Source organism: Ischnura elegans, chromosome X, assembly GCF_921293095.1.
Source record: "Ischnura elegans chromosome X, ioIscEleg1.1, whole genome shotgun sequence".
Taxonomy (NCBI): Eukaryota; Metazoa; Arthropoda; class Insecta; order Odonata; family Coenagrionidae; genus Ischnura; species Ischnura elegans.
Genome location: NC_060259.1, coordinates 17,300,467 through 17,327,282, shown reverse-complemented (window position 1 = coordinate 17,327,282; position 26,816 = coordinate 17,300,467). Strand labels below are relative to the sequence as shown.

At 41.5% G+C, this 26,816-nt stretch overlaps 1 protein-coding gene across 1 annotated transcript in view; it reads right to left on the bottom strand.

Moving 5' to 3' along the window:
• The window catches only part of LOC124171924 (plexin A3), a 418,867-nt gene that overhangs the window by 279,005 nt on the left and 113,046 nt on the right, over positions 1–26,816 (bottom strand). The window contains exon 3 of the mRNA XM_046551350.1: positions 5,692–5,874. Within this exon, the coding sequence (XP_046407306.1) occupies positions 5,692–5,874 (183 nt within the window). The remainder of the gene's footprint in view (positions 1–5,691; positions 5,875–26,816) is intronic.

The window sequence follows — 26,816 nt, the reverse complement described above, 5'->3', positions numbered from 1 at the left end:
AGAAATTTATTTTGGACGCGTTTAAGCCGGATTGAGTCGATATTATAATATGGGGACCAGTTAACAACTGAGTACACTCTAATTTGGAACGTAGCAAAGCTATATATATACGGTCCTTATCGCATAAATATTGTTAAATTTAGGACAGATCCTCATAATTAATCCTACCTTAAAGCATTACCGACAGTTCGGTCTAGCTTTAGTTTTAGCACATGAAAACATAAATATTCTTTGGCTTCTTAATTTCCAAGATTTCAATTTCCTCGCGCAGTCACGACGCGTCGTCAGTTGTTATCTGACACAATTCCACAACGAAGGCAGCACGCACGCAACGTATTTCACTTCTTTATGCTGTTAGTAGTTCCCAGCCAATGGCTGTCTACTACTCGTTTCAATATGCATAGTTTCTGGCTAGAACGAAGGCAGCACTGAGTTACGATGGTTACAACTTTTAGACGTGCCCCAAGCAGCCCAAGAATTCATAGCGTGTGTTTGCGCTCAGCGGCCAGAAGAACGGCCGCTCTTTGGCCGAGTGCATTTCTTCATTACGTGGCGGAAGGGAACAATAAGGAAGGAGGGCTTTCCCGAAGGCGCGTGGGGGAGGCGCAAAGGTACGGCTGCGCTGTTGCCAACTCTCTTCATCAATCCGGACTTCTCTCAAGGTTATGACTGTTTTCCGAAAAACGACTCTCCCCGCGAGCGCATGAGAGAGAGGCCCCAAAGCAATTGCACGGCGCGGGAATCGGCGTAAAAAAAGGCTGAACATGGAGCAATATAAACGCCATTCGTAGAGGACAAGGCACACGCATCGCCTAAACCGCGAATAAAACGACCAGTGAGGAGGGTAAGAGGCGAAGCTCGAGAGAGAGAGGGCAAAATGCGAGATGGCCGAAGGCGTCGTAATAACGTCCCTGAATAGTGAAACTTGGTGGTATGATATTTATCAATGACAGACTACATGCCTTCGTCCCTTTACATCTGTTCTCAATGGTTGAACGTGTGAGTGCGTGCTTCGATAGCTGGTCAATTGTAGAATGGTGAAAAGCTAATGCGGAGGGCGACGTGAGACCTCATTCCCAACTCTTAGAAAGGGCTCAAAAAAGAGATTTCTTGAGCGTCATTCCGCATTACTGCTGTGCTCTACCTCAACTGGAACGAAATGAAAGGAGAAAACTTCTCTTGCATTGAAATGCCTACCCGAATCCATAGTGATTCAATGCACATTGCAAATACAATACGCATCACAGACAAAAACCTAGCCTTTCTTAAAGAAATGTCAGTTTATTATTCGATCACTTATCAATAGAGTGCCCACTAGCACCACATTTGTAAGAATACATGAAATAAAAGAATTTTTTATTCCTTTCCCAGGTTTCCAAACAATAGCGGATTCATTTATTAACTTCAAAATAATAATTTGTATTAGATTTCTGTGCGGCATGGAACAATACAAGCTCCATCAAAGCTCATGCCGCCAGCATACATCTACAAGGGTTGCGGATCCTTCTTCAAAAACATCTAGAGGAAACGCGGCGCATCTCACGCTCCACGTAAGCTAAAACTCACCTCCAGCCAAACACTCGAAGAGTATTCTGTTTTTATGAATGCAGCACTTGATTCTATCAGGAATGCTCGGCATATAATTGCCAAATACTAAGGCACGGATGCTATATAATATTTAAAGTTTCTACATTCAGCGGATTTTAAAAATTATGATACACTCATTGATTTATTATCTAGTAATAACTAAATGAAACTAAATGCTATTCATTCCAAGTTAAATTCTTCCGCAGCATGGCTCAAAAAGGAGAATACCGCCTCGACAGTTCGAAAGGTCTTACGTTCACGTAAATTTGGTAAATCCAGTCGTGCCAACACCACAGTTTCTCGGAAATGTCTTTCTTTCCGAAACGAGAGCTGCTTCTGTGATTCGCTAACTTTCGTAATTGATGGAAAGCAATGCGTAAGTTGAGAGCAAACCTCGTATGTGAGCCTGTTTCCGCGTGGTAACATTAAAAATACTGATTGGAATGGGGATATTTCGAACGTGAATATGTGGTCAAAAACACGCATGCCCAACGAAACAATAAGTAGACGTTAGCTTTTGACATCATTGTATTTCCGAAACTAGTGTTTGATAACGTTAATGAAAGAATGCAAATCATAAAAAATCATACTATTTACATTTTTATACGAGCTGTTACGTACCCAGCAAAAGGTCCGACTTACGGCAACGTTCCAAATACATTGTTGAGATCATTGACCACGGTAGGTTATAAATGAGTATTTTTTTAGGGAAAAGCCACCTCGTGGCAGACGAGCATGCAGTTGAAGCGGCGAAGACGAGAAATGCGTCCCAGAGAACCATATCCTGCAGAACCCCTCCCACAACCCCACTCACCTCCTCCCCGGAGTACAGAGATGAAGACGTATCACTACCGCTCAAACGTCTTTTTCCGTGACATATAACCCACTTAAAACTTCATCTAATCTTCTCGAAATTTGTATTGTCTACATATTCTTGTTTTCTATCAACACCTAACAAATGTATTACCGGCATCGGTGGCGCCACGCTCATGTCCCCGCCTGCCAACCAAAAGGTCACGGGTTGCATAACGTCTGAGTGGATTTATAGCCATCTAGGACATGTGAATTTCAAAAAAATAAAATTGTGAAAAAGAACTCTTAGTTATAAATTCACTAGTAATAAAGACGACGTTATTATATTCTTTGCCACTTCGCATGCATCGGAGAATATAAGTTTCATTAAATTAACAATATTTTTCGTTTTTATTAGGTTGAAAGTTAAATACATAGTTTTTTATTGGTTTACATTATTAAATGTAACCATATGGAAGAGGAGAGCGTTAGAGGTCAGGTGCTCCAGGGCTGGTGGTCAGGGAAAGTGGTCTCCTCAGAGGAAGCACAAGGGGCAGTCACCACAAGGGAAAGAATGACGAGGAGGAAGGCACCGAAGTCCCCCACACCCTCCCCTGGCTCCGTGCGTGAATTGTCAAAACTGCTTATATTTCAAATTCGAAAATTTTATCACATTATTTTCTATGATGTAACTTCATATTTGAGGCAGAGGAAAACTTTGACGAGGGTCCACCAGGGTCGAACAGTTTCGATCTTGACACGAAGTTCACTCCAAATATAGGTAACTATTCAGGCCATGGATTGAGTATTATTTATTAAACGCAGAAAGGCCGGATCCTCCAAATGAAAACATAATGGAGGGAGGTTCTCTAGTACTGCTCACGGGGAAAACGCGGAGAGATGGAATACGCAAAATGTACTTAAGATTCAGGAACAAAATGAGAAATCGACCCCATGAAGTCACGCCCAAAACAGCGAATTTTTTTTCAACGTGCAATGAAGGATGATAGTAAAAACCAAGGCTAACGTTGAATCATTTCGAATGAAACCTAAACTTGAAAATAAGCCATATTTTCCGGTTTGACGGCAAGAATTCAAAACGCACAAGCACATTAAGGCGGCTGGCGGGATGGATGTAGACTCCAAACACTCACTTCACTCCTGCCCGACGTTTTTCTTTGAAGGGGGCACTGCCTGCCAAACGCTAATGCGGTGGCTCGCCGAAGTAGATGTCATTACCGCGGGAGTTTAACGAGGGTAAATAGGGCATTTGCACACCATCCCACTCACCGCGACTTCAGCCGAAGTTGAGGGAGCGAGGAACGAAGCCTTTCTGCCCTCATTCATGGCACACTCCGTGGTGAGCTCTTAAAAGCTCTCTCGGTAGCGCACTGACTTCATGCAGACATTTTAAGTGATACTTAACGAACACTAATAACCTCCTCAAAAGCACGGATGCCCTTGTTTTATGTGGCATGTGGGCCTGGAGCAAAGCAGTGATTATCAGACCACACTCCGGAAGCAATGAACCATGCAAGCCCAGGATTGCTCCATACAACTTATAAACAAAAATAAGTGCGATTCGGGTATTTACGGCCGACAATGCGAAATGAATGCGGGAGATGGTCCTGAGCTCAGCTGTTAGCAGAGAGAAAATAGTGACTGAAAATTCGCGTCGCATGCTAAATTTCGTATGCAGGGTTAAAAGGATTTCAATAAAACCACCATCATCATCAGTCAGCAATCATAAGACTGGTTTGACGCAGCTCTCCACTCAACTATCCGATCGGCTAGTCTTTTAGCACTTGCATAATTCTACTTCGTTCATCAACTCCTGGTGTGCCACCCGAGGCCTTCCTTCGCCGTTTTTCCTTCACATTTATCCTTCAACGATTATTTTCACCATACTATCGAGTCTCATGACTTCAAAATTAACTTCTTCATTTATTTCAAAATTCATGCTTCACAAAAAGGGTTATTGGCTTACTGGTAAATTGCCTATCAAGAAAGACCACCGATTTCTATAAATATTGGAAGTTAGTTGTGTAGAAACCCCGATGTGAGCTCAAAATTCCCATTTTTATCCTTTTCCGGAGCAATCTATTTTAATATAAAAAGTTGAATTTCGCAAATTCGAGCGAATGTAAACATGAGAAAATTCACAAACAGTGAATATAAATTTTGTAAAAGATTGCAAGTGAGGACTGAATAAATCTGTTGCCGCATACAATATTGAGCTTTTTCCGGTTATCAGCCTTGCTTATTTTATAGACAACTAATTTTCCGAGAATTGTGCAAAATCTACCATAAAAATAAAATAAATACGCGAATTCGTCATTACATCTAATGAATTCACGTTAAGTGACAACAGCGTTTTGATGCATCTTGGAATGTAAGTTACCTGAATACACAACACCTGCAAGCAAGTAATTTATTTACTTAAGACTTATTATTATTCTTGCAACTACTTAGAAGGCGAAGGTTCCGGATTTTTTTAAAGTGAACAATGAGATATCACATCAACAACCGATTAAATGGAGATGGCTGACACAAGAACAGTTATGCGCTTGTACAACTTACAACTGTGGATATTTCAAACCACGTAGTTCACTCCCTTTTGATAGCTTTTTTGCTCTATTTTCACCTCCTTACGTAATATCTTCCCTTCAAAACAAATGCCAACTAACTCCGCTGTTTTTACAGGCCGTTTTACACGGGGCACGGAATTGCGCAGGTTAGAGCTGCATTGATTTCTAAAATGGCGTGGAATTGCGCGAATGCCTGAACGAAATTAGAACAGGGGCTATTTTTCCGTCTCGCATGCACGCATTCTCGCATGCGTTCTAGCAATTCACCGCTACACACGACGCAATTTTGATTGCGCCTTCGCACGTACGTCAGACTGCTCAATTCCTTGTACCGTGTAAAACGGCCTTTCTATGGACAATTCTAAACACAATCCAATCACGCCTGAAGTTAATACTAAGCGATATTGACATAATAAGAACAAATGACTCAAATTGATGCGTCAGAGTTACCGTTAAAATCGTCATAATAAGAATAGATATTGAAAGAAAGGTTTACGTCATAATGATGTTTCCATAGAGAAAACATTCAATGAATTCGACACGGTTTAATCATTTGCAACGCAATATTAAGACCAAAAACGTCAAACGTTTTTTTTCAGAAAGTAACGTTGAGGTTACACGTGGCGGTTAAACCTTGTAACGCACGATTGGAAACAAAGAAATTTTTGAAGGTCATTAATAATGGTCAGTAAGATATATGGCATGAGATCGAATGTTCACGCACCTTTTTGAGATGGCCGTCCGCGGTTCCGAGGAACACGACTGTGTAATCTCCGGTGGAGGTAGCAGCCACAGCAGTCAAATGGTTGTTGAACACGAGCACGGGAATGGCAAGGATTGGGATCTCGCCGCCCAACGGAGTGTTCACGTCCAAGCCACAAAAATCTTCCCCTATCGTCTGCAACTTCTGTAAAGAGAAGAGAAATTTGATGAAATGAGTACAATATTACACTCAAAGCAACACCTCAGCAATATCCTCTGAGCGAACACGCTCAGCAAGAGTCACCAAGTAAATGCACCCTGATTTTCAAGCACTGCAAAATTATGGATGTTAATATGTCATAATAATCGGCCGTAATAGGCAAATTACTATCGTAAGTTCCAAAATCCTGTTCTTAAAATTTTAAATTTGAAATTTATAACAGATGAAAGATAAGAGGACAACTTAAAACGGATAAAAAATATAAACCAGTATCACGTCGCCAGCGTGTAATAGGCTGTTACCTGAATGCACTACGCTACACACTTCAATAGATAAAAGAGTTTTTGCACAAACACACGCATGCACATGATTGTGGTATGAACACCGTGCCACAAAAATTACAGGACCAATTGTACATGCATTCACAGCATGTAGCGTGAGGATGAGAAAGGTCATATAATACCACACCTTCAAATCAATCAAATGTGCGTTGAAATTTTCCATTCTCGTTGATCGCCAATCGTAAAGGGAAATCCCTCACATGATGTATGCTTATTGATAGCTCTAGTCCCATGCTTAAATATTGAATTTAGCGAATACATTAGGAATTGGATGCCATAAACATGAACCAAATCGTTTGATTAATGCTGGCAAATAATCCCACTGTCAAAACACCCTAGAAGTGCCTTGCGCGGTGTCTACAGATGAAATTCCACACAAAGTGAAAATAAACAAATAAATTCAATAATCACGACTAAAAAATAAAATATAAAAGACCATGCACGCAAACGTTTCCAAGCAGCATGACGACAATATTAGAGGGATGTTCACATAAAACAATAATGGTCAGTAAATGGCCATTTTCTGTCACAAATTCCAGGATTATGTTACAAAATTTTTAATTCCGAAAAATTATTACAAATAGCAGATAGAGGAAAATCGGAAATTTTTGTCAATAGAAACCTATAAAACAGGGGCATTGACCGTAAACAGAAGAAACAAGTTGCAAACGTGTAACGCTCACCATGTTGCACTATCTTGTAGTCCACCTAAGTGCCTACAAATCATCCCATCCCATGGCAAAGTGAGCGCAAAAAATTATGAATTTCATTGATAAATCATGAATGAGAATTTCATATCTCCTCATGAAATGCTCAAACCTTGGCTGGGCATCGTCTCACACTAAAATAATCATCACGCATTCATTGTCATCCAGCGAACGGCTGCCCGCGCACAATTAAATGCGACCAAAGCAAAAAAAGAACAACTCGCAGACGAAAACAAAGAAATTCCTCCTAAGTGCCTTTTGAGGCCTCTTAAATCTCCTTCGAGCTTAATTCCATTCGAATCGCACTAAGCCCGCTCTCACACAGTCAGCTGGTGTACTCTGCACTCATCCTAGCCTACTACGCTACGCTACGCTGAAATTTCGCGGATTAATTGGATCTCAAGTTCCCAGCTGATTTAGCTGTCTACTGAGAAGTTCTGGACCATTTGTTGTTTCAAACGTTCTATTTTCTCGGTTTGATCAAGGCATAGATTCGACGGCTAGATTAAGTGGGGGTGGAAATATGGGACGGGAGAAGGGCAGTTTTGGGGACTTAGTGCTTGGCGTTTGTTGATGGGGTGAAGTCCAAAAGAGTTGTCAGTAGTTCCTTTTGCGTAGCAGCGAAGGATTTCTCGAATCGGGGAAGGTATGATTTTAAAACGGAAAGGAGAGGTGTTAGCTTCAGGTCTTTCCAAATATTTTTGTTCGACACGAACCAAGGTGCTCCGACAATTCTTCTGACGATGATGTTTTCGGCTGATTGAGTGCGTTTTAGATGCGTCGCAGCAGCGTGGAGCCAGGCCGGGGATACATAAGACAGAAGAGGCTTGATGCAGCTATTATACAGGAGAAGTTTGGTTTTGAGGCTCAGTGGCGAGGTAGATTTCAATAGAGGTCGTAGTGCTGCACGAATTCCTTTTGCCTTTTTTATTGAAGAGTAGATGTGTTCGTGCCAGGTTAGCCGCTTATCCATGTGCACGCCAAGGAATTTTGTAGATCACCCTAGCCTGTAGGTGAACACGCCATCATCTGAGATATCAACGCCTGCGGCCGCGGGTTTTCCCGCCAACGACATGCCACTACTCCCATCGCTACGGACACCCAGGGGGGGAGGCTACCTCATTCCATCCTTCTCACCCCTGGGTGGGTCCTACACTAGGCGACATTCCCTTGGTTTTCTCGACTGCTACCCCGGTATTCTAGGCCGCCAGTATCGCCCATAGCACACCCGGGGGGCACGGTCGGGTCCACTAATTATGCCCCGTTTACACTGCGCTCTTTTTACACTGGTTAAGCCTGACCGTGTTTGGGATTCTGACCACCGTTTCGCGACCATGGTTGGCGGTAGTTTATGCGTGTGTGAACGCAAGTTGGTTAAAAGCTGGTCAGAAAAAGAAGAAGGCGAGGCAACAACAATGTGGGATAGGAGGAAATAAAACAGAAAGTAAAGCATTCGAAGAGGAGACGGCCGTTCTTTATGTAGTACATTCGTCAGAATTAATTCAAAAGAAAGTGCTCTATGCTCGCATGGTATTTTTACGTACGTATTGAATTATCTCTATAAATATTTTACTGCCATTTTTTGGAGAGAGCATTCAGCCCTTGGTGATTCTCCTGCTGCTCTGCGCATCCTTTGCTCTCCCTGCTTTCCATTTTATTTAACGTCAATTTCTATTTAGATTTTATTGCTATCCAATCTCGAATAAATTCACATAAAAGTAGAATGTATTTCACACACACATAATAAAAATAATAAATCCGAATAAAAAACTAGCTTCATCAAAATTTCAACGAACATCAAATAATACCGCATTATATTTCGCTTTGACTGCGGGTACATCTTGAGGCATTACCTGAACCAAAAACCAATGTCAGCGAGTTAAAAAAGGGAAAACGTTAGTCCATTTTTACGTGAGTTGAGTCTAGCACCGGTAACTTTTTGCTGGTAAGCCCAGCATTTTTCTCTTCAACCACGTCTGAAGCAGTAAAGAGTGGGAAAAAAAGAAAAAAATGTTAAAATGTAATTTTTGTTTTTATACCGACACAGCGATTAAAGGCACAGGTTTAAACCATTCTCGAGGCAGTCGCGAAACGGCCTTAAAATGTTGTGAGGGTCGATGGCTATCACCTGAGCAGAAACGATACTTTTCCCAAATTATTTACGTGCCAATCAACGCTTGACATCTTTTTATATTCGACATTTATACACAGGGTTTTATTTACTTATTTTTCGGATCCAAGACAACTTTGGTTGGTATGCCAACGGTTCGTCCACACAAAAACGGATAAATCTCGTTCTGCCTTCTAATGACGTTGCCAGCAGGAGGAACGAATCGTTGAGCATGCAAAGGTCCTTACACGCAACAGTATACGCGAAAATAGTTTACTCTAGAGCATGTATGAATATAGATTTTAATCAGGTTAAGGCATACATATAATGGCTCGATAGTCCTGTCCTAGGGTCATAGGGATGGCCCTGTCAACATTTTCATGGACGCTGTACAAATTTAAAATAAAATTATTAGCACAGGCCCTCAAAGGCAAGCAAACGCAAGCACCGCGCTTCAGCCACGTTGATTGCTAAGAGTGGAGGCACCGAAGAGGAAACATTTGCCTTGAAGCTCGGCGAGAGCAGCTTGAAATTCCGTGATCAGCTCACATGAGTCATCGCCAGCCTCCCACAGACTTAATCAGCTGTTAGAGGCTATGTCGGCGGCACGGCCCCAAAAATCGAGCCGGCTCCCCAAGGCTGTCACGCTGTCAGGCTCTCTAAGAGATACCATCTATACAGCCGTGATTCATGAAAGGAATAACTATCCTCAGAACTTCGTGCAACCAGGTGCGCACGGCTCCAAGCTGCGAGGATTCCTCTTGCGCGTCCATATCCGGGGTTCCTTCACGCAACATGAAAGCCCTCGCAAGAGGAAACTAAAGTCTAAACTAAACCAAATAAGTAACAGCTACTAGTGCTATAAATTTTATTTGATTCGACGAGGCTCAGCATTAACATCATCATAGTCCATTCGATTTCATCGCAAGCTTCACAAAATCACGCGAACCCTCGCCGAAGCCGCGACGCGTCGCGACGGGTCAAGTAAAGTAAAATACGTGGCGAGGAAAACAGCTGGCTAGATTCTTCCCCGCAAGTTGGAACACGACCAAGGTAATCTTAGATCCACCTTTGAATACACAAATTACTTAAATATTTCTTTCCTAGATGTTACTGAATTGGAATCATTATCACTGTTTAACAACACACACACAAGGGGGAATACGAAACTCTCCAATAGGATAAGAATTATATCCGACTTCAAGAAAAAATTATTCACCCAACGAATTAAAATGAGGAGTGATAGAAATGAAAATAAAACTGAAACGGGGGAAATAGAGCCACGCGGCATACACGGTAAATGAGACTTTTGACAACTCAGTCTAATGATGAATGATACCAACAAGCATTAAAATCCAAAACCACCACGGTCGTTGTAAATACTGAGTTGCGTCTGGGACCGCGCTGTGACCAAAACTTTTTCAAAAAAGTTTTCATTTCGATTGCCCATCTTGGAGATTTCACGCTACCTAGTGGCAATTTATGTCTCTTCCATCACCGTGGGCGCGGCATACTTTTTCTAGAGCTCGGCCTTGCCATGACCCCAGGCCTAGGCATACTGGAGCCTTGACATTCCATAAAACGGCATAAACGAATATGACCTCAGGCCCATGCATCATTCCTTCAACAGAATTTTCGAATCTTCACGCCCACGCTTGTATCACAGGCAAACGGATGGAAGATACAAAAAATATTCAACCAACAATTGATCATACGGCACGTCAAGCTTACAAAAATAACTAAATACGCACTAAAATGTCACCCAGCCATCATTTTTAAGAAATATTTAAGAAAGGACTGTCTCAGTATCCCAAAAGGAATTCTTGAACTATTGCACAATAGTAAAAGACAAGACGGACTCGGAAATAATAGCAACAGTGGGTTAATCTGACGATGAATTACTTTCCAGTGCTGTATACATTAATCCCCAGGAACATAAATTAAAAGCATCAAGCACCAGCAATTGATTTAGGAAGTAATCATACATTGAAGCACAAGTATTTATTTGATAATTACTTTCTCATTATCCTTAGGGTCAGGGTCCAATTCGGACCCTGAAGTTTCTGTCATAGCATAAATGGACATAGTGGCTTCAGGATAATTTTGCAGCAAACTGCCGCATATTTGGTATTGGAATTGAGTTGACAGTGTCAAACCTAAACTATTAATATCAGACCGTCTACTAACTTTCGCGTGCACTTTCATCGCTAGTTCTTATAATGCACACCTGCGTATTTCCAAACAGTGATTATAATATTCACGCGTTACTACGACCCAATCGAATTTCATATACTGCATGATAAATTATGACGTAATTTCATCCATAAAAGCTTACATCGCATAAAAAGCCGCTAACTTAGATCTTTTATCATGCTGTGCCGAAGGTACTAGTAATTATGCTAACTTACAACACTTCTTCTTTTACTACGAGCTAACTAGCAGTTAAATTGCAATTTGCATGCTTCGACCGAAAGTCATAGCCCTAGGCACGCAATGCATGACCATAAAAACCGCAAAGGCGATTTATACGTGGACCCACACACTTGGATTTAAACACAATAAATCGCACGATGATTCGATTATTTGAAATGTCAACCCGTCCTATTGCACTTCAGATAAGAATTCCTTAACTTTACCGACAGCTTTTATTTCGAAAAATTGTAACCATGGCTCGCAATTATAAGCAGGGCTCCCATTTAATTCCCATCAGGTTTACAGCGACATTGCGTGGTCGTTAAATTTTCAACGCCACGGATTAATCACCATGAAGAAAGCTTGAATTTTTCACTTTCACCTTGAGTTCCTTTCACCACCTATGTTCTTGTATGGTATTTTTTGAAGCGTGGAAGGGTACATATCAATCGCTTCTTAATATACTTATTTACGAATGGATAGCAGCCGTGTGCTGGACAATTTACTGGGAGTTAAGATATCAGTCGTCAATCATCGAAAGAAAATTATTTAAACTTAAGTGCATTCTGGAAGAGAATGGATTGCATTCTCTTCCAGAATGCACTTAAGTTTTTCTGTTCCGACAATGTGTATCAGCTATTTCATCGCGTCTGATATAATACTTATTGCGAACTACAGGCTTCCACATTATTATATCAAACAGTGAACGAACCGCGAGGGTACCTAAAGGATTTTTCTCTAGATTCCTGTTTTCCTCAGCATTAATCCCCAATATCCCAGTTGATAATAAACCTTAATGGCCTAACTGAAGCGCCTATACTCAAACATAATACTAACCTTTTGCTGGTACTTCAGCTTTCTATAAAAATGTACCGACCAAACTGTATTGTATTTCGTACAGTACGGGAACCCTTACCACCTATATAATGAGCTCATATTACGGAATGGTTTTTTCATGGCCAGCGCACAGACAACGTATCCCTCGAGATATTGGCTTGGCTTCCAAGCAGTCCTACTTTAGCGTTTCCATCATTACTACCCATGGAGTACTCATTGGGAACCATCTATCGCAGAGAACGTCTCGCATGACTCGGCTCCATCGCCGTGCCATGAATCACGTGAATTTCCTGGTGGGAGAGATAAAGTTATTTTCGAGGCGTTATTGCACACTTTTACATCAAATTCATGGTTTCAAATAACATCCGTACCTAACAAAGGAGAACGTATTCTTAACATTATTAACGACAAATATACCGCAATAGGTAATACAAGTTAGTGACATCGAAGTAATAAGAGACTATAAGGCAGTAAGTGCTAATTTTTCATTAAATACCGCTGAAATTTTGAAAACAGAACGCAGAGTTTTCATTCTAAAACGAGCTGATTTGGACGGGTTTAAGAGTCACCTGAAAAATGCTTTCCCCGCGTTTCAATAATAAAGTTAAATGCAATGGGTTCTTGGAAAGCTCTCCTTCCGTTCGTAACTCCGGGAATGATAAAATATATACCTAGTAAAACAAAAAAAAAGGCAGCGAACCGAGATGGTATGGCGCGGGAGTGAGAAAATCATTGAGGCGAAAGAGAGCATGCCATGCTAAAATGAAAAAAGTAAGCACGCATTTATGCGCTAATGAACGCGACTTAATAATTAAAAAATGTAGGTTGCCTAAACCCGCCACGAAGGAAACGCTCAGGAATGCATTCATGAATTTTAAAAGAAAAACACTAGCAGAGAAGTTGCGGGATAACCCAAAAGCAGTTTGGTCTTACGTCAGGGAAGTTCAAGGTAAAAGATCTACTGTGTGTCCGCTTAGAAACGATAATGAAGATGTGTTGACAAACAGTTCCGATAAAGCCAATTTATTACATTCCTACTCCAAAAGCGCGCTCACCGAGCCTTCTGAAAACAAATCCGAGACAGTTGACAATCTCTGCGTACGAAAGATGCCGCATATTGACATTAGTGCGCACGTAATAGAAAATACATTGAAATCGCTCAGTCCGAATAAATCACCTGGTACAGACGAAATCCGTTCTCGCATATAAAGAGAACTATCCTCAAAAAGTGTTCCCTTCTTGCACTTAACATTCAGTAAATCCATCAAACAACACGAAGTACTTAATGATTGCAAAGTCCATCTCAGGCGAAGTCCTTGAACACATTGTAGTCAGCTCGGTAATGAAACACCTAGACGTGCAAAACTCAACATGGATTCAGGAAAAGTAAATCATGCGAAACCCAGTCAGCGCTTTTGGCCCAAGACATTTTAGTCTCCAGGGAAGGCAACATTCCAGTGCATGCTATTTTTCTTGATTTCAAAAAAGCATTTGATATCGTATAGCCACGGAAAGTTACTAATGCAACGAAATACTGAAATCTTACGGCTTAGATGAAGATGTCATTTCCTGGATAAGAGAACTTTAGTGCGACCGCGTGCAAAGAGTAGTATTAGGCGGGGCAGTCCCCAACGAGGTTAGAGTCACTTCTGGCGTCATTCGGGGTAGTGTCATAGGGCCACTCCAATCATGGTACGATGCGGGGCAGTTAGAATTAAATTTGAAAAAAATGCGTAATAATGAATTTATGGAAAAAAACAACTCCCAGCAACATAGGTATTTCATTCAGTATACCCAATTAGAGATAGTAGAATTCGTGAAATATCTAGGAGCTATTATCTATTTATTATTTATACAGATATTTATCTATATATTATTATATATCTATAATATTCAATTAACGTAGGTATTGATCGATGAAATGAACAAGGATCTGAAAAATCGGAATTAAGGAAAAAAAGTCGGATTGAGTATTCGGACACGGAACCTTCAGCTTAGTATTGCTGCCAGCTAACTACCTCGGCCACCACGCCGTTCGGTCGAGAGAGCGAACGCATGGGTATTATATAACGTAGGACTGAAACTTTTGGAGGGTTTTTCTCGTGAATGGCTGGCTATCTATTCTCATGTCTGGGGCATTGTAACTCTATGGGGTAGTGCTGCAAATACTCCGTCCCACTCCGAAATTCATTTCCCAACCCTGGCACTCCCCTCGTAAGTTCAAGTTTTCATGCATGCAGTAGGATTATCGAGCAACTCTTTCCACCAAAAACTTAGTAAAAAAGAGACTGGTTACGAAAGACCCAGTAATACGACGTGATACTATGCTCCGCCTGAAACCACCGGTCCGCGTAAGTTTTACATAAAGTATGTTATAAACAAATAATCAGCTTTACCTGCAAAATGATTCCGTACATGAAAATTTCTCATTAATTTGGATTTGTAATCATTTTATTAGGACCATTGCCGTTTTTAAGTACCATTTTGAGGTTTTGGTCAGGAAATCAGTGAAATTCGACACTGTGCGGCGTACTGACGCAAGGAAATGGAGATGTTTACGGCAGATCGATTGCTTGGTCAGACAAATGAGGACAAGGCAAGAAAAACGCGGAAGGTATCAAAGGGAAAAACTCTTCAATAGAAAAAAAACTAGTTCTCCATCAATTAAAACAAATGCCACATTTTGGGACAACAAGACAAAGGCGGTGGCTCACATGCATCAAATTCACAGAAAAGAAAACAAAATTTGTCCTCGGGAAAAAGAAACTGTTTCCTACATCAACTTCTTAATTATTCTTCCAATAGTGTAGTTTCCTATTATGTTTTATTGTCTAAATTGAAAGATTATTACTCCTGGAGTACGCATTTCACGCTTTCAGATTTTTTAAATGTCAATATCTATTTTACGCGATAAAAAGAAAAGTGAACATTTTCGAGCGCGCGAAAACGCGACGGCTAAGTATGAATGCTGGGAGAACCCCGCGTGACGTCATTCTGGTTTTCGCTGTCGCCTTGTGAGATGGACGACCTTGGGGCGAGGGTATGTGCTTCGTTGCGATGCACGCTGCTAGCAGGTAGGAGAGTACCCTGCTAGCGGGTAGCGCTCGGCTTAAATAAGGATTATAAATGCCCTATCAAACGAAGGAAACTTTCCGACCATAGGCAATTTTAATAGGTGATTATTAAGAGATGTTTCCCTGAGCTCTGTGCCTCATGCATGCATTGGTAATCTCAGGCGATGTAAAATTCCTATCTACTCGTATAGAAACTAGGTCCCTGTGACGTCACGTGGAGTGGCATCGCATCGGCGTCAATCTGGTCTTTTCCAAATGCGGTTTAAATTGACCATTGCCATCCGTCTAAATTGGGATTTTTAAACCTTAACAACTTGTATATTATGAATACACTAATCGTGGGTAACGAATGACAATCAATGCCTTTCGTTTTCTTTGATGAAGGAAACTACCCTATTGCAAAAAAGCGCCAACTAAGCAAGACAGCGTCAGCTCACTACGAATCTTAGATGGATCAAGAAAAGAGCTCTGGGACGATTAATGTCATGTATTATGTGCTAAACATAGATGCAAGGAACTAACATCATTTGAGGCGTCGACCCATTATAAAAGAAATGAATTTCACTTTCACAAGTATGAGTACAATATATCGAGAGAATAATGGAGTATTTTTAAGGAATGCTGGTGTAGCGATGGGAACAATTCTTGGAGGAGAGACTCGCTTTTGGAGGAGGATGGTGAGTAGGGGAAGGATCACCGGAAGTGCCACGAGGCAAACGACGCCCCCGCCGAAGAGCCAAAAAAACGGGGGATGAGGAGGGGATGGCGGGTGCAGCAGCCAATGCACCACTCCCCAGCACACATGCACACACACGAAACTTCGTCGAGAGCGGACGCGTTTTTGTAGAGCTCCTCGTCGCTGCCTACCTGTGCCTGATTGACATCGGCTACGCGGTGAGATCCATCCATACCCTTTCTTAACTTGTTATACCCATCTTTTCCCTTTATTATTTTCATATTTTTTGTTTCATTCCCCGAATGCATCTTCCTTCTACTATTAAAATGAACAAATAACGATTATTACTCTTAACGTAAAATCAGTGCGAAGCTTTCCTAGTGGGCACAACTAATGGCTTATGTCGCTAAGGCTAAGCCAGATGTAATATTGCATCAAGCATTGAATACTGCTTCAATTCCTATACCTGGCTTCCCAGGCTACCAAATTTATCTTTGTCCAACCGCCACACCGCAAACAGGAACGGCCATTGCAGTCAGAGACATCCATGCGGATTACGTATCTTGACATGGTATAATTTTCCCTGGACATGCAAATACAATTGACATTTCTCTAAAGAATAATACCGCTGCCGTTTTAAAAATTATCTGCTTTCATGGACCCAGAAATGACAATGTAGCCTTCCAAGTAGTAGAATTCATCAAAGTGACCAAAACGTTTCATCTGGAATGAGACTCCGAAATCTAAAGACCCTAAAACAAGATGAAATTGAATATCTGGACACCCCCTTCCACATAAATGATTTCACCACTGCACACGCAAGCCTAAGCAGGAGGAAAGCCCCTGGCTTGGGTGGGTTAACAACCGAGTTCCACCTTAAATTATGGCCCAAACTGAAGCAAAACTTCTTAAATATGACAGCTAAAGCCTTCATTGATGGACATATACCCAGGACCACCGCAACTTCAGTTATTTATTTGCTAAGTAAAGGAGGAGTCGACCTTGACATTAAAAACTGGAGACCTATCTCCCTATTAAACGTCAACTATAAAATCATATGTAAAGCCATATCCACGAAGTTATCCACGGCATAAGCTACCATAATATCCCCTGAACAGACCTACTGCGTACCCGGACCGTCCATTTTTGACTCTTTCTCCCTTTTGCGAGATGTGATACGGTGGAAGAACAACGAGAAAGGTAATATCTAGCTATCCTCGCACTCGACCACAGCAAAGCTTTCCATCGCGTGAATCACTCTTTCCTCTTCAGTGTGATGATGGAAATGGGATTCTATGATGCCTTTATTAACTGCATAAAAACACTATATAACAGGGCCAAATGCATGGTGAGAGTAGAAAAAACACTTACTGCCCCCTTTCCATTTCAGAAGGGAATCAGGTAAGGCTGCCGTCTCTCTGGGCAGCTTTACTCGATATCCCTGGAGCCATTTCTCGCCCTACTGATGGGTTCCCTGAAAGGATTATCTCTGCCTGTAACTGCTGGCAAAAGGCTGGTAGTTAGTGCTTATGCAGACGTCGTGAACATCACGGACGACTGTGATTTCCAAAAAATAGATAATTGCTTCCAAGACTATACGAGAGCATCAGGGGTTACATTAAATTCTGAGAAGAGCAATGGTTTATGGGCTGGCAGGAGGAAAGGTAGAACCGATGTCGCTCTAAACTTTCACTGGACCAGTGAGTGGGGAACATTTCTAGGCTAGGTAATGACGAGGACGCAAGAGTCTCGGCATGCCTCACAGCAGCTGATGAAAAGAGTAGAAGATGCCATCCGTGGCTGGGAACCGAAAGTCGCATTATGCCTCGGGAGTCGTGATATCGCAGTAAACAAATTCATCGCCCCCAAACTGTGGCATATCCTACAATGCCACTCGCCACATCCCTCTCTTGTGAAACGTGTACAGAGTCTCCTCGTGGATTTCGTTTGGGGGTGAAGGAAGGTACTGGGTCAAAGCAGATGTCATAAAAGCTCCAATCATCGAAGGCGGCCTGGGACTAATTGATGTATAGGCGATAATATTCAGGATGCTGTTTTTGCAGCGGCTTTTGCAAGGACTATCTGACTCCCCGTGGAGAATAGTTTGTCTCTATCCAGTAGTTTTTTGATGGCTGTTGTTATGGTTCTCCAAATACCTTTCACTCTCCTGCATGTTATGGAGAGATGCCATGCGTCTCTTTAAGGCAATACACAAGGGACATATCTTATTTGGGCGCAAACCGGAACGAAAATTGCCCACCTATCGTGAGCTAGGCGCCAAGCGTTGTCAACGTCTTTTCCCCGACTTGGGGAGCGGCGAGTAGCAGGCCAGTTCACCTCATCATGGTAGGGACCTTTAAGTGGCCAACTCTTGTCAACGTTCAAATACAAAAAATACTCATTATATTACGTTAATGTCTAATATAACAAACTACACTAATCAAATCGACAGTTGTACGAGTATATTGGTCAACCACAATGACGAATTGCGCTGAACAAAACTTCGTGAGGTTACCCTTTTCCACCTAGCTTGATGCCTCTTCGGCATGCGGGACCTGGGGCACCGGCCGGTTTTCCCGGGCGGTTGAGCCGAGGCCAGCCAGCAATCATCGGCGATCGGCACTAGTCGAGGCACTTGGTACACGTCGCGAGTTTTCTGAGCGCGCAGATTCGTCAGCATGTATCAACAGGTGCTCATTGATAACTTTGCCAATTTTTAGGGGCACTTATTACACAACTAACGGAACCAGATTCCCAGAAGAAACTTCAGGGACCGGGAAAATCCCATGGAAGAATCTAACGGAGAATAAATGTGAGATACCGCTTGTCTCAAGACACTTTATTTCCATGATGGCTATTGAGCTAGAGAAAATTTATTAGTAATTTACATTCACATTTGAAGCATATGCGACAAAAACATTTTTTGCACAAATTTTACATATCATGGCATACTTGCTTACGTTCGTCAAACCGTAGTGCCGATTAAATTCGACTTCCAGCGCCTTCCATGCTATGGTCTTTGAGGAAAGACCCACAGCATCGTTATTTTTGCACTACAATGTAACTTTCCCATCAATAACTAATTTTAAATCAAATGCTTCTCCTGCACCGCAATTCTACTTCATCCCGTTTCCATTTTGCTTACAAACATAGTCACGTTGAGACATTCGTCATTCAATTATCACCCTTAGTTCCTCTCGATGTCCGCATCTAGGGTCACAAAATATCGCTAGCTTTGTCTACGTCATCAATCTAGCCCAAAATAAACGTGGCAACACTGCCCCCCCACCAATTTGGAGCCATTTGGAGTAGTGAGGTTTCTGGATATAGCATGCAGCATTCGACTCCGCTGCAAGTTTAGTGCTGTTTCTGGATGCGGTCCTTAGTTACCTAACATATATTTAAATATGTTTCGATACGTAGGTGCCATCATCTGGTTTCGATGGCAGCGATGCCTCTAAAAATATATCAATTTATAGAAGGTATTCGAGCTAAATTTTCATTTACACACTTATTACCATAAATACTGGTATTATAAAGATGAAAAGCAGGGTCCGTTTGGGTAATTGTTCGGAAAATAAAGGAGGCATTCAAGATATGGTGCTAGAGAAGAAGAATAAAAACTAAATACGGGGACAAAGTGAGACGAGGAATTATGAAGGAGAAACAGGTCCCTGATAATGAGCAGCATCACAGGCCATGCATGCAAGTTCGAATGAAACGTGAGGTAGAGTACTTGGCATGGAAGAGAGAGAACTGGAGTAAATCAACGCTACGAAAGTAGCTCCAATAATAAAGTTACAATAACGATACATTAGAAACGGGAAGCTGCTTCAGGCGGTTGCGTTGCTTCGCGTGTGAGGCCTGAAAAAGTCACTAGGTTCCTCCAAGTTCACAATGTGCGTGGGAGGGGGAGAGAGGCACAGCTCGACGTCAAAATTTCGGAAAACACTTCCAAGAAGTGAGAGCTATTTTTAAAACGAGCGCACAGTGGGTTCGGCCATCACTTCTCAGCCGCCGGCCACCCGGCATTCTTCCCGAACACGATAGGCCTAAGACGCAATGACTCTCTCCACGCATTCTACTCACTTTGGATCGAGTAAGTACTGAGGATGTGATTTCAGTAGTAGAAGAGAAACCTCATGGCGATAACGAAAAAGAAAACCTCGAATAAAATGAAGGAATGGAACAAAGAAATGATGATGTGAAATAGAAGAAATACGAAGGTGTAAAAAAGATAATCTGACAACGAAGAGGAAAGACCAATCTTAGGTCTGTTGACCACTGATGACGATGGGAGTTCCGCTCTCTCATCAAACTTGACAAGCTTCATGCATACATTTTCTTGACTAATCAAATACTTATAAGTGTCATGAATCCAGTGACTACACAATATGCCGCACTTTCTACTTTTTACACTAATAATTTTGACGCATGTTTTCGAAAAATCATAATATAGATATGCCATACTTCACGTTAAATCAAATATGTTCGATAGTTACCTGCACAGAGCATATATAAACATTTATTCGGAGCAGCGTACGTTGATGTTTGTTTGCTTCAGAGAAAAATTACACGAAACAAAGAGCAAAGGGTCACAATGGTAGCGCAATGTCGAAAGAGTAATGCCTGAAATAGAACTGGTAAAATATGTAGGAAATACAGGCAAGGAGACGCATCGTCGCGGAGGCCAATGTACAACGAGTAAAGGCCAATATGTAAAATATTCGCGATGACATAAGAGTGAGAATTGAGATATAATAGAGCGATGGTTCACTAGGAGAAAGCCGCGCGAAACGAGAGCAAACTGACAGTAAAGCATTTGCATGAGGGTCAATCGAATTTTAATTAGGGTGACATTTTTTGTGTGTGCCGTGTCGTAGTCATTTGTCTGCGCACGTTTCCTCCATACTCTATTAACTCAAACCGTGAACGCTGAACGTCCATCATTGGATGAAAAAGATTATGAACAGCTATAAGGAAATGGGCAATACCTCTGAGCAACTTAAGGAAATACTCAACTCAGCTGGACAGAGCAAAGTGAGGTATTTGGTAGCTAATTCTCACAAGAACGGTTAATTTTTTTAATACACGCCACAGAGTTGAGACGCTTAAGTCGTTGTTAAGTTTCTGATTTGATTTTCCGCTAAAAATTACTAAAAACTGGCTGGAAGCAAGAAAGGCAATGTTGCATGTAAGGAGGCGGCCGAGGGATGTGGGGTGAAGTGGAGGGGAGGGCAGGAAGCAAGAGGGGAAAACCAGTTTCACGGGTTCATGCAGTAGCACACGGTGTACGAAACATGAAATGGTTCATTTATTCGGATGTGAGAAAGATAATGATAGAGCACAGAGTTCCCCTTCAGGCAAGCACTACGGCAACGAACGTTGTCCAAGTCTCGATCAATGGAGGGGGAAACTGACTGTCGTTCCGCGCATTTCAAGAGAATAGATATTCTATGGTTGTTGAGGAATGATGATTGTGATCCAGAGGGTGGGAGTTTAACATTAATTTTCAAAACTAATGATAAATAATAACAATCCGTACGTTCTAAGTATGCTTTACAATGCACTTGCTTTAGTAGTGGTATTGTGAATGTTATGAGTGAGTGATAATACTACATGCAACAGGAAAAATTATTGCCACCCCACCTACAGAATCTTGTATAATTTTCAAAAACATGACGCGGGGGTTTGAATTAAATGTTCTTAGCTGAAGTTATTAAAATATACTAATTCTATCGCTAAGGCATATATATACAAATAAATTCATAGGTAAGGAAAGAAAGGGATAGGAACATATAATGGAAAAAGGACGAGGACAACGGTGCTGTGGTAGATGGAAAAATGCCAGAAATGAGAGGGTGAAAACGCTGCCTGACTGGGACTCGAACCCAGAACCTCCTGGTTGCCGGCCAGGTGCTCTACCATTTGAGCTACCGGGACGCTCAGATTTACTATGATTTCGGCGGGGGTTTGTGCACAGAAAACTCCTTTTGCTTTAGCCCACAAGAGTAACCAATAGGTGGCACTGGGGCAGCTCACCACTCACCAACAGAAGGAATGGACGAGGACACAAAGATGAAAGGAAAGATACACTCACACGATAGCAGGAAAGAGACAGGAACATCAGTTCCGGGGAACGCTGAGCCCAAATGAAATAAGCCAATATGACCGATATAGGTGAGACTTAGTGACTGACAGTAAAACCGACTATGGTAGCAGCACTATTCATCGAACCTTGACATTTCATATTTCCACGAGTTTAGAAGAGCATGTAAAATGCTCTTACGCAGTTAAGCCTTTTAATTATTTTTGAATGCACAGCACAGGCATAAAATTGAGATGGAGAGCATTGAAATTCAACTCGTGATTTCATACCGGGAAAAAAACATTACGCTCGCAACAATGGAGAAAAATACTGCAACTTCCATAGAATGTTAAGAGGGGTGAAAATTCCATTCAAAACGTCAACCCGAGTTATATTGATGAATTTCCAATATTATTTACATTATATCAATCCTACGGAAACATTACAATGCCACTTGAAATGCTTAAGTGGGCAAAATCTCATAATTGATTGAGCCCGGGAAAATATTGGATACAAACTTGAATGATCGGAAAAATGTTGATAACGAAGTTAATTAATGGAAAAGCATTTGAGAGTTCCCGTGGAACAACAAACCTTTTTCAATACTGACAATGACACAGCATATAAAGTTGAATAGAAAATCAGCAAATACCCTGTATAGATTTAAAAATAAACGTTGCCATACACATTGAAATATGCACTGGTAGAGTTTTCAAATATACACTGCATGGAACTTTTAAATCTATTGTTTCACCATTCCACGAAATGAACTCGCGAGCTATTGATTTGATAAAGGACCCTCTTACTAGGATTGCGAAGGTTTTCACTTCCCCGACAAACAAAATGTAAAATGACAGAAAGCCACTACATTTTCGGAAACATATAAAATGTGTCAATACTATAGACGAAAAACTAGGTGATACCTCTTTTAATGGTTTTCCGCAGCAGTGCGAACTTTATGTTTTCATGACGCTTGGAGGTAAGCTTATATAAATTTACAAAAATAAGGGGAAAGGTAAAACATGCGTTAGTGAAAAGCATGTTGAAAACCGAATATTATTAAACTTTCTCGAACATTTGCGACGGCGTAGCACATACTTCAAGTTACAAACAATGACATTTTCCTCAAAGAGACCCCAAATCATTCAGGCAGCCCTTACCCCAGGAATTACAATGGCGGAATATGGCACCCCTTTAGCAAAAGCGAAGCGAAAATCACGACGGACTGACTGCATTCCAGAGATAGGGCGGAGGGTTCAGCTTCCATTTGGCTCAAAACTTCGAGTACGAGACGTTTGGGTGAGAAGCAACACCACACGAAAACCAGAGAAGGAGAGCGTTAATCATATCATATCTTAAGCCATTGCGGCATATATAGTTATAATACATGGTTAGTTATGCAAATACGAATAATTCTGTCATTAGATTTAAAGTCCTCAAAAGGTTTCAGGAAAACTACGAGATAAATACATAGAAGACGGAAAATATAAGGAGAGGATGGCCTACGTTCTATTTAACATCCCTATGTGATACATACTTTAGTAACCAGTAAAACAAGCATCTAATTGTTGGCGTCAAATATTAATACGAGTGGGCAAAGCGGGAGAAGGCGACGGAGCAGCAGCGGGAGAGCGGACTGTCATGTGCGGAGCCGACTCTAAGCCCGCGGTGACGTCAACCGACGCGAGAAAGAACATCAAAGAGCACGGCATCATTTGCGAGTCGGCCCGTGGGTCTTTCCCACCGGGAGATCGCCGCGGCGGTCGACGTCCGTCACGCCACAGGCCGGGGCAAGATGAGCTCGCGGTGCATGGCAAAGGTGCAAAGCATTGAACATTGACAACACTGAACATTTCCTCCTCATCGACCGTCCTTTCTTATTTGTTTGCTATCTGCATTGCACCGATATTTTATACCAAACATTCACGCTCGTGAGGTGTAGGGTGGGCGCGAGGGTGACTGGTTGACTATAAATAAATTAGGCAGGTGAAAAAATTGGGTGAAGCTGCAAATTGGTTGAAATGAAATATTTACAAGTATATGTCCTACAGCTAACTACAATAGGAATTCAAATTTTCGAAACAGTTTCTTTCATCAGTTGGTTAGGCAAACATCACCGGATAGAAGAATGTGTTTCTCTTTTCCTTCAAGATGACGGTCACCTGGACATCCAAAGACAAAGGTTTCGGAGATTTTTATGCCTATTTTATTTAGCTTTAAGATATAGACGTATAAATGAAATTGGGACGATGACATTGTAAGGACACGGTCGAAAGATGTAAGTCACTTGGGTGATCGAGGGAGGGGTGGGAAGGAAATGAGAAAGGCTCCCATCTGCATGGCAGCCGATTCCACGGCATCTCGATCGAGAATTTAACCTCCATTGAGGGAAATACTCTCAACAATAGCGAACTCATTTCCGGAGCGCAAACTCCTCCTTTCGTCTGGATTTAGAAAAAGCAGAGCTGAGCTGGAAAGACACACTTACTTGATCGGCACGATCGAGGAGAAAGATAAAGGCCGGCACAAAATAACACCGCTCTCATAACTTTTCGGGCCTGTAAGAGACATTCGCAAACTTCCGAGGAAAAGCAGGGGACAATGCGATTTGAATGACTGAGAGACGTGAATTTTTGATCAAAAATGCACTTCTTACCGGTTGGAGAGGTAAAAGGGAGGAGGTATTAGCGCTGATCGATTTGGCCGAAGAATTTCCAAGATATTAACACCTCTGCCAGCACTCCTCTCCCTGTCACCTAATCTGACATCCCCTAAACATACAACCTCAGATTATGGCCAAGATGGTAACAATTAGGTGCACCATGGAATGGTGAGCGTGGTAGCCTATATAGTAAGTGGGTATAGCGCTTAACTGCCGATCGAGGATTCTCGGGTTTAAATCCATGTGCGACGTGACGAAGGGAAAGGAACTGAAACCTTGAAAGTGTGATATTCGCACACCAGAGCTCTCTATCCAAACCAGGCGTAGGCTTTAATCACTGAGTGATGTATTATTTATTTTATGTTTTCCGTGTTTTATAGAGCCTGGTTCCCTCTCAATTTGAAAATATGTGAAGAGACTACGGTCGAATAAATCAAATTACTGGACTAATATGAGGTTCAATTTCTATTTACGACGTGGCGAGGTTTTCTCGTCCTTAAGCTTGAAGCAATTATTTACTTACTGTCGGCGTCAAAATGATGTGCCGCAGTACTTTGCAAATTTATATCTGTACTTCAGTGCATGCCATAACAATGAATAATACGTCATTTTAAAGGAAATTTTATTCTCAATTCTAACTTATTTTTCCTTTATGAAAAATTCAAAAATCAAGGCAAGCGAGTTCAATGAATGACTCTGCACATCATAAAATTAGCCGTTTAGTCAACTTCATTAACTTTGTAACTCAACCTAGGGAAAACGACTACGTCTAGAACATTCATCTTCCACAATAAGTTGCAAACATTAATGTATATTAATAAAATGGCTATTGCGTATTTTAAGAACACATATTTTGTTGTAAAACAACGAAAATGTTTTAACACTATCTAATCCTACAGTTTACCCCCGAAGAAAAAGTAAAATTGATAGGAACACTTCTTATTTTATTTGCAATTTTTTATGATCCATAATCTATAAAAATATTGATATTTGTGAATGTTAATAAGTACTATTAATGTTATGTTGCCAAACGGGGCCGCGCCGGACCAGTGTCGGTAACTAGTAAGCAATGTTTCGCGCGCAAGACGTGGCGACGCAGCACTCGTTCGCTCCGGCTTATTTTTTAATAACCATATATATCCTATGCTACATAAAAATCATGTATTTTCGGATCATGGAAAAATGCAAATAAATTATGACATGTTTCTATCAATTCTACTTTTTCTTCCGGGTTAAACTGTGGGACTAAATAATGTTCAAACATTTTCGTTATTTTACAACAAAATACGCGTTCTTAAAATACGCAATAGCCATTTTATTGATCTGCATTAATGTTTGCAACCTATTGTGGAAGATGAATTGGACTCGCGTGTCTTGATTTTTGAATTTTTCATAAAACAAATAATAAATCAGAATTGAGAATAAAATTTCCTTTACAATGACGTATTATTCACTATTAAGACATGCACTGAAGTCCAGATATAAATTTGCAAAGTACAGCGGCACATCATTTTGACGCCCACAGTACTAGAGCGTCGTGTTACATGTAATACTGCCGGCAGAATTCCCGCAATAACAATGGATCAAACATGGATTCACGCCGCGCGGTTGGGTCACCGTTGGCAAAGCGAAGGCCGCGGATCGTGTCTTCCGACTACATTTAGAGCACCACCACCGACAGCACGCCCAAATCGAGCAATTAGCCACCGTTAGTGCGCCAACGATATCCCCGCCGCCGCGCCTAATAAGATCCAGCCCCTCGTGTAACCCCGTCATGGTTGCGGGAACTTTAAAAGAAACGTCCGCAGTTAGTGAAGCGGTTTAAAGGGGATAATCGCCGATGCAAGGAAATGGTGGACGTAACCGCGAGGGTATTGCACCAGACGGATTGGGCGGAGAAGGCCTTTGATCTCGAAAACGGCGTTATTTTCACGCAAATGACACCGCGTAAATAACTTCATAATGATAAATAATCGGCGAACCGTCAAAACAAAATTACAAACACGAGCAAAGTAGGCAC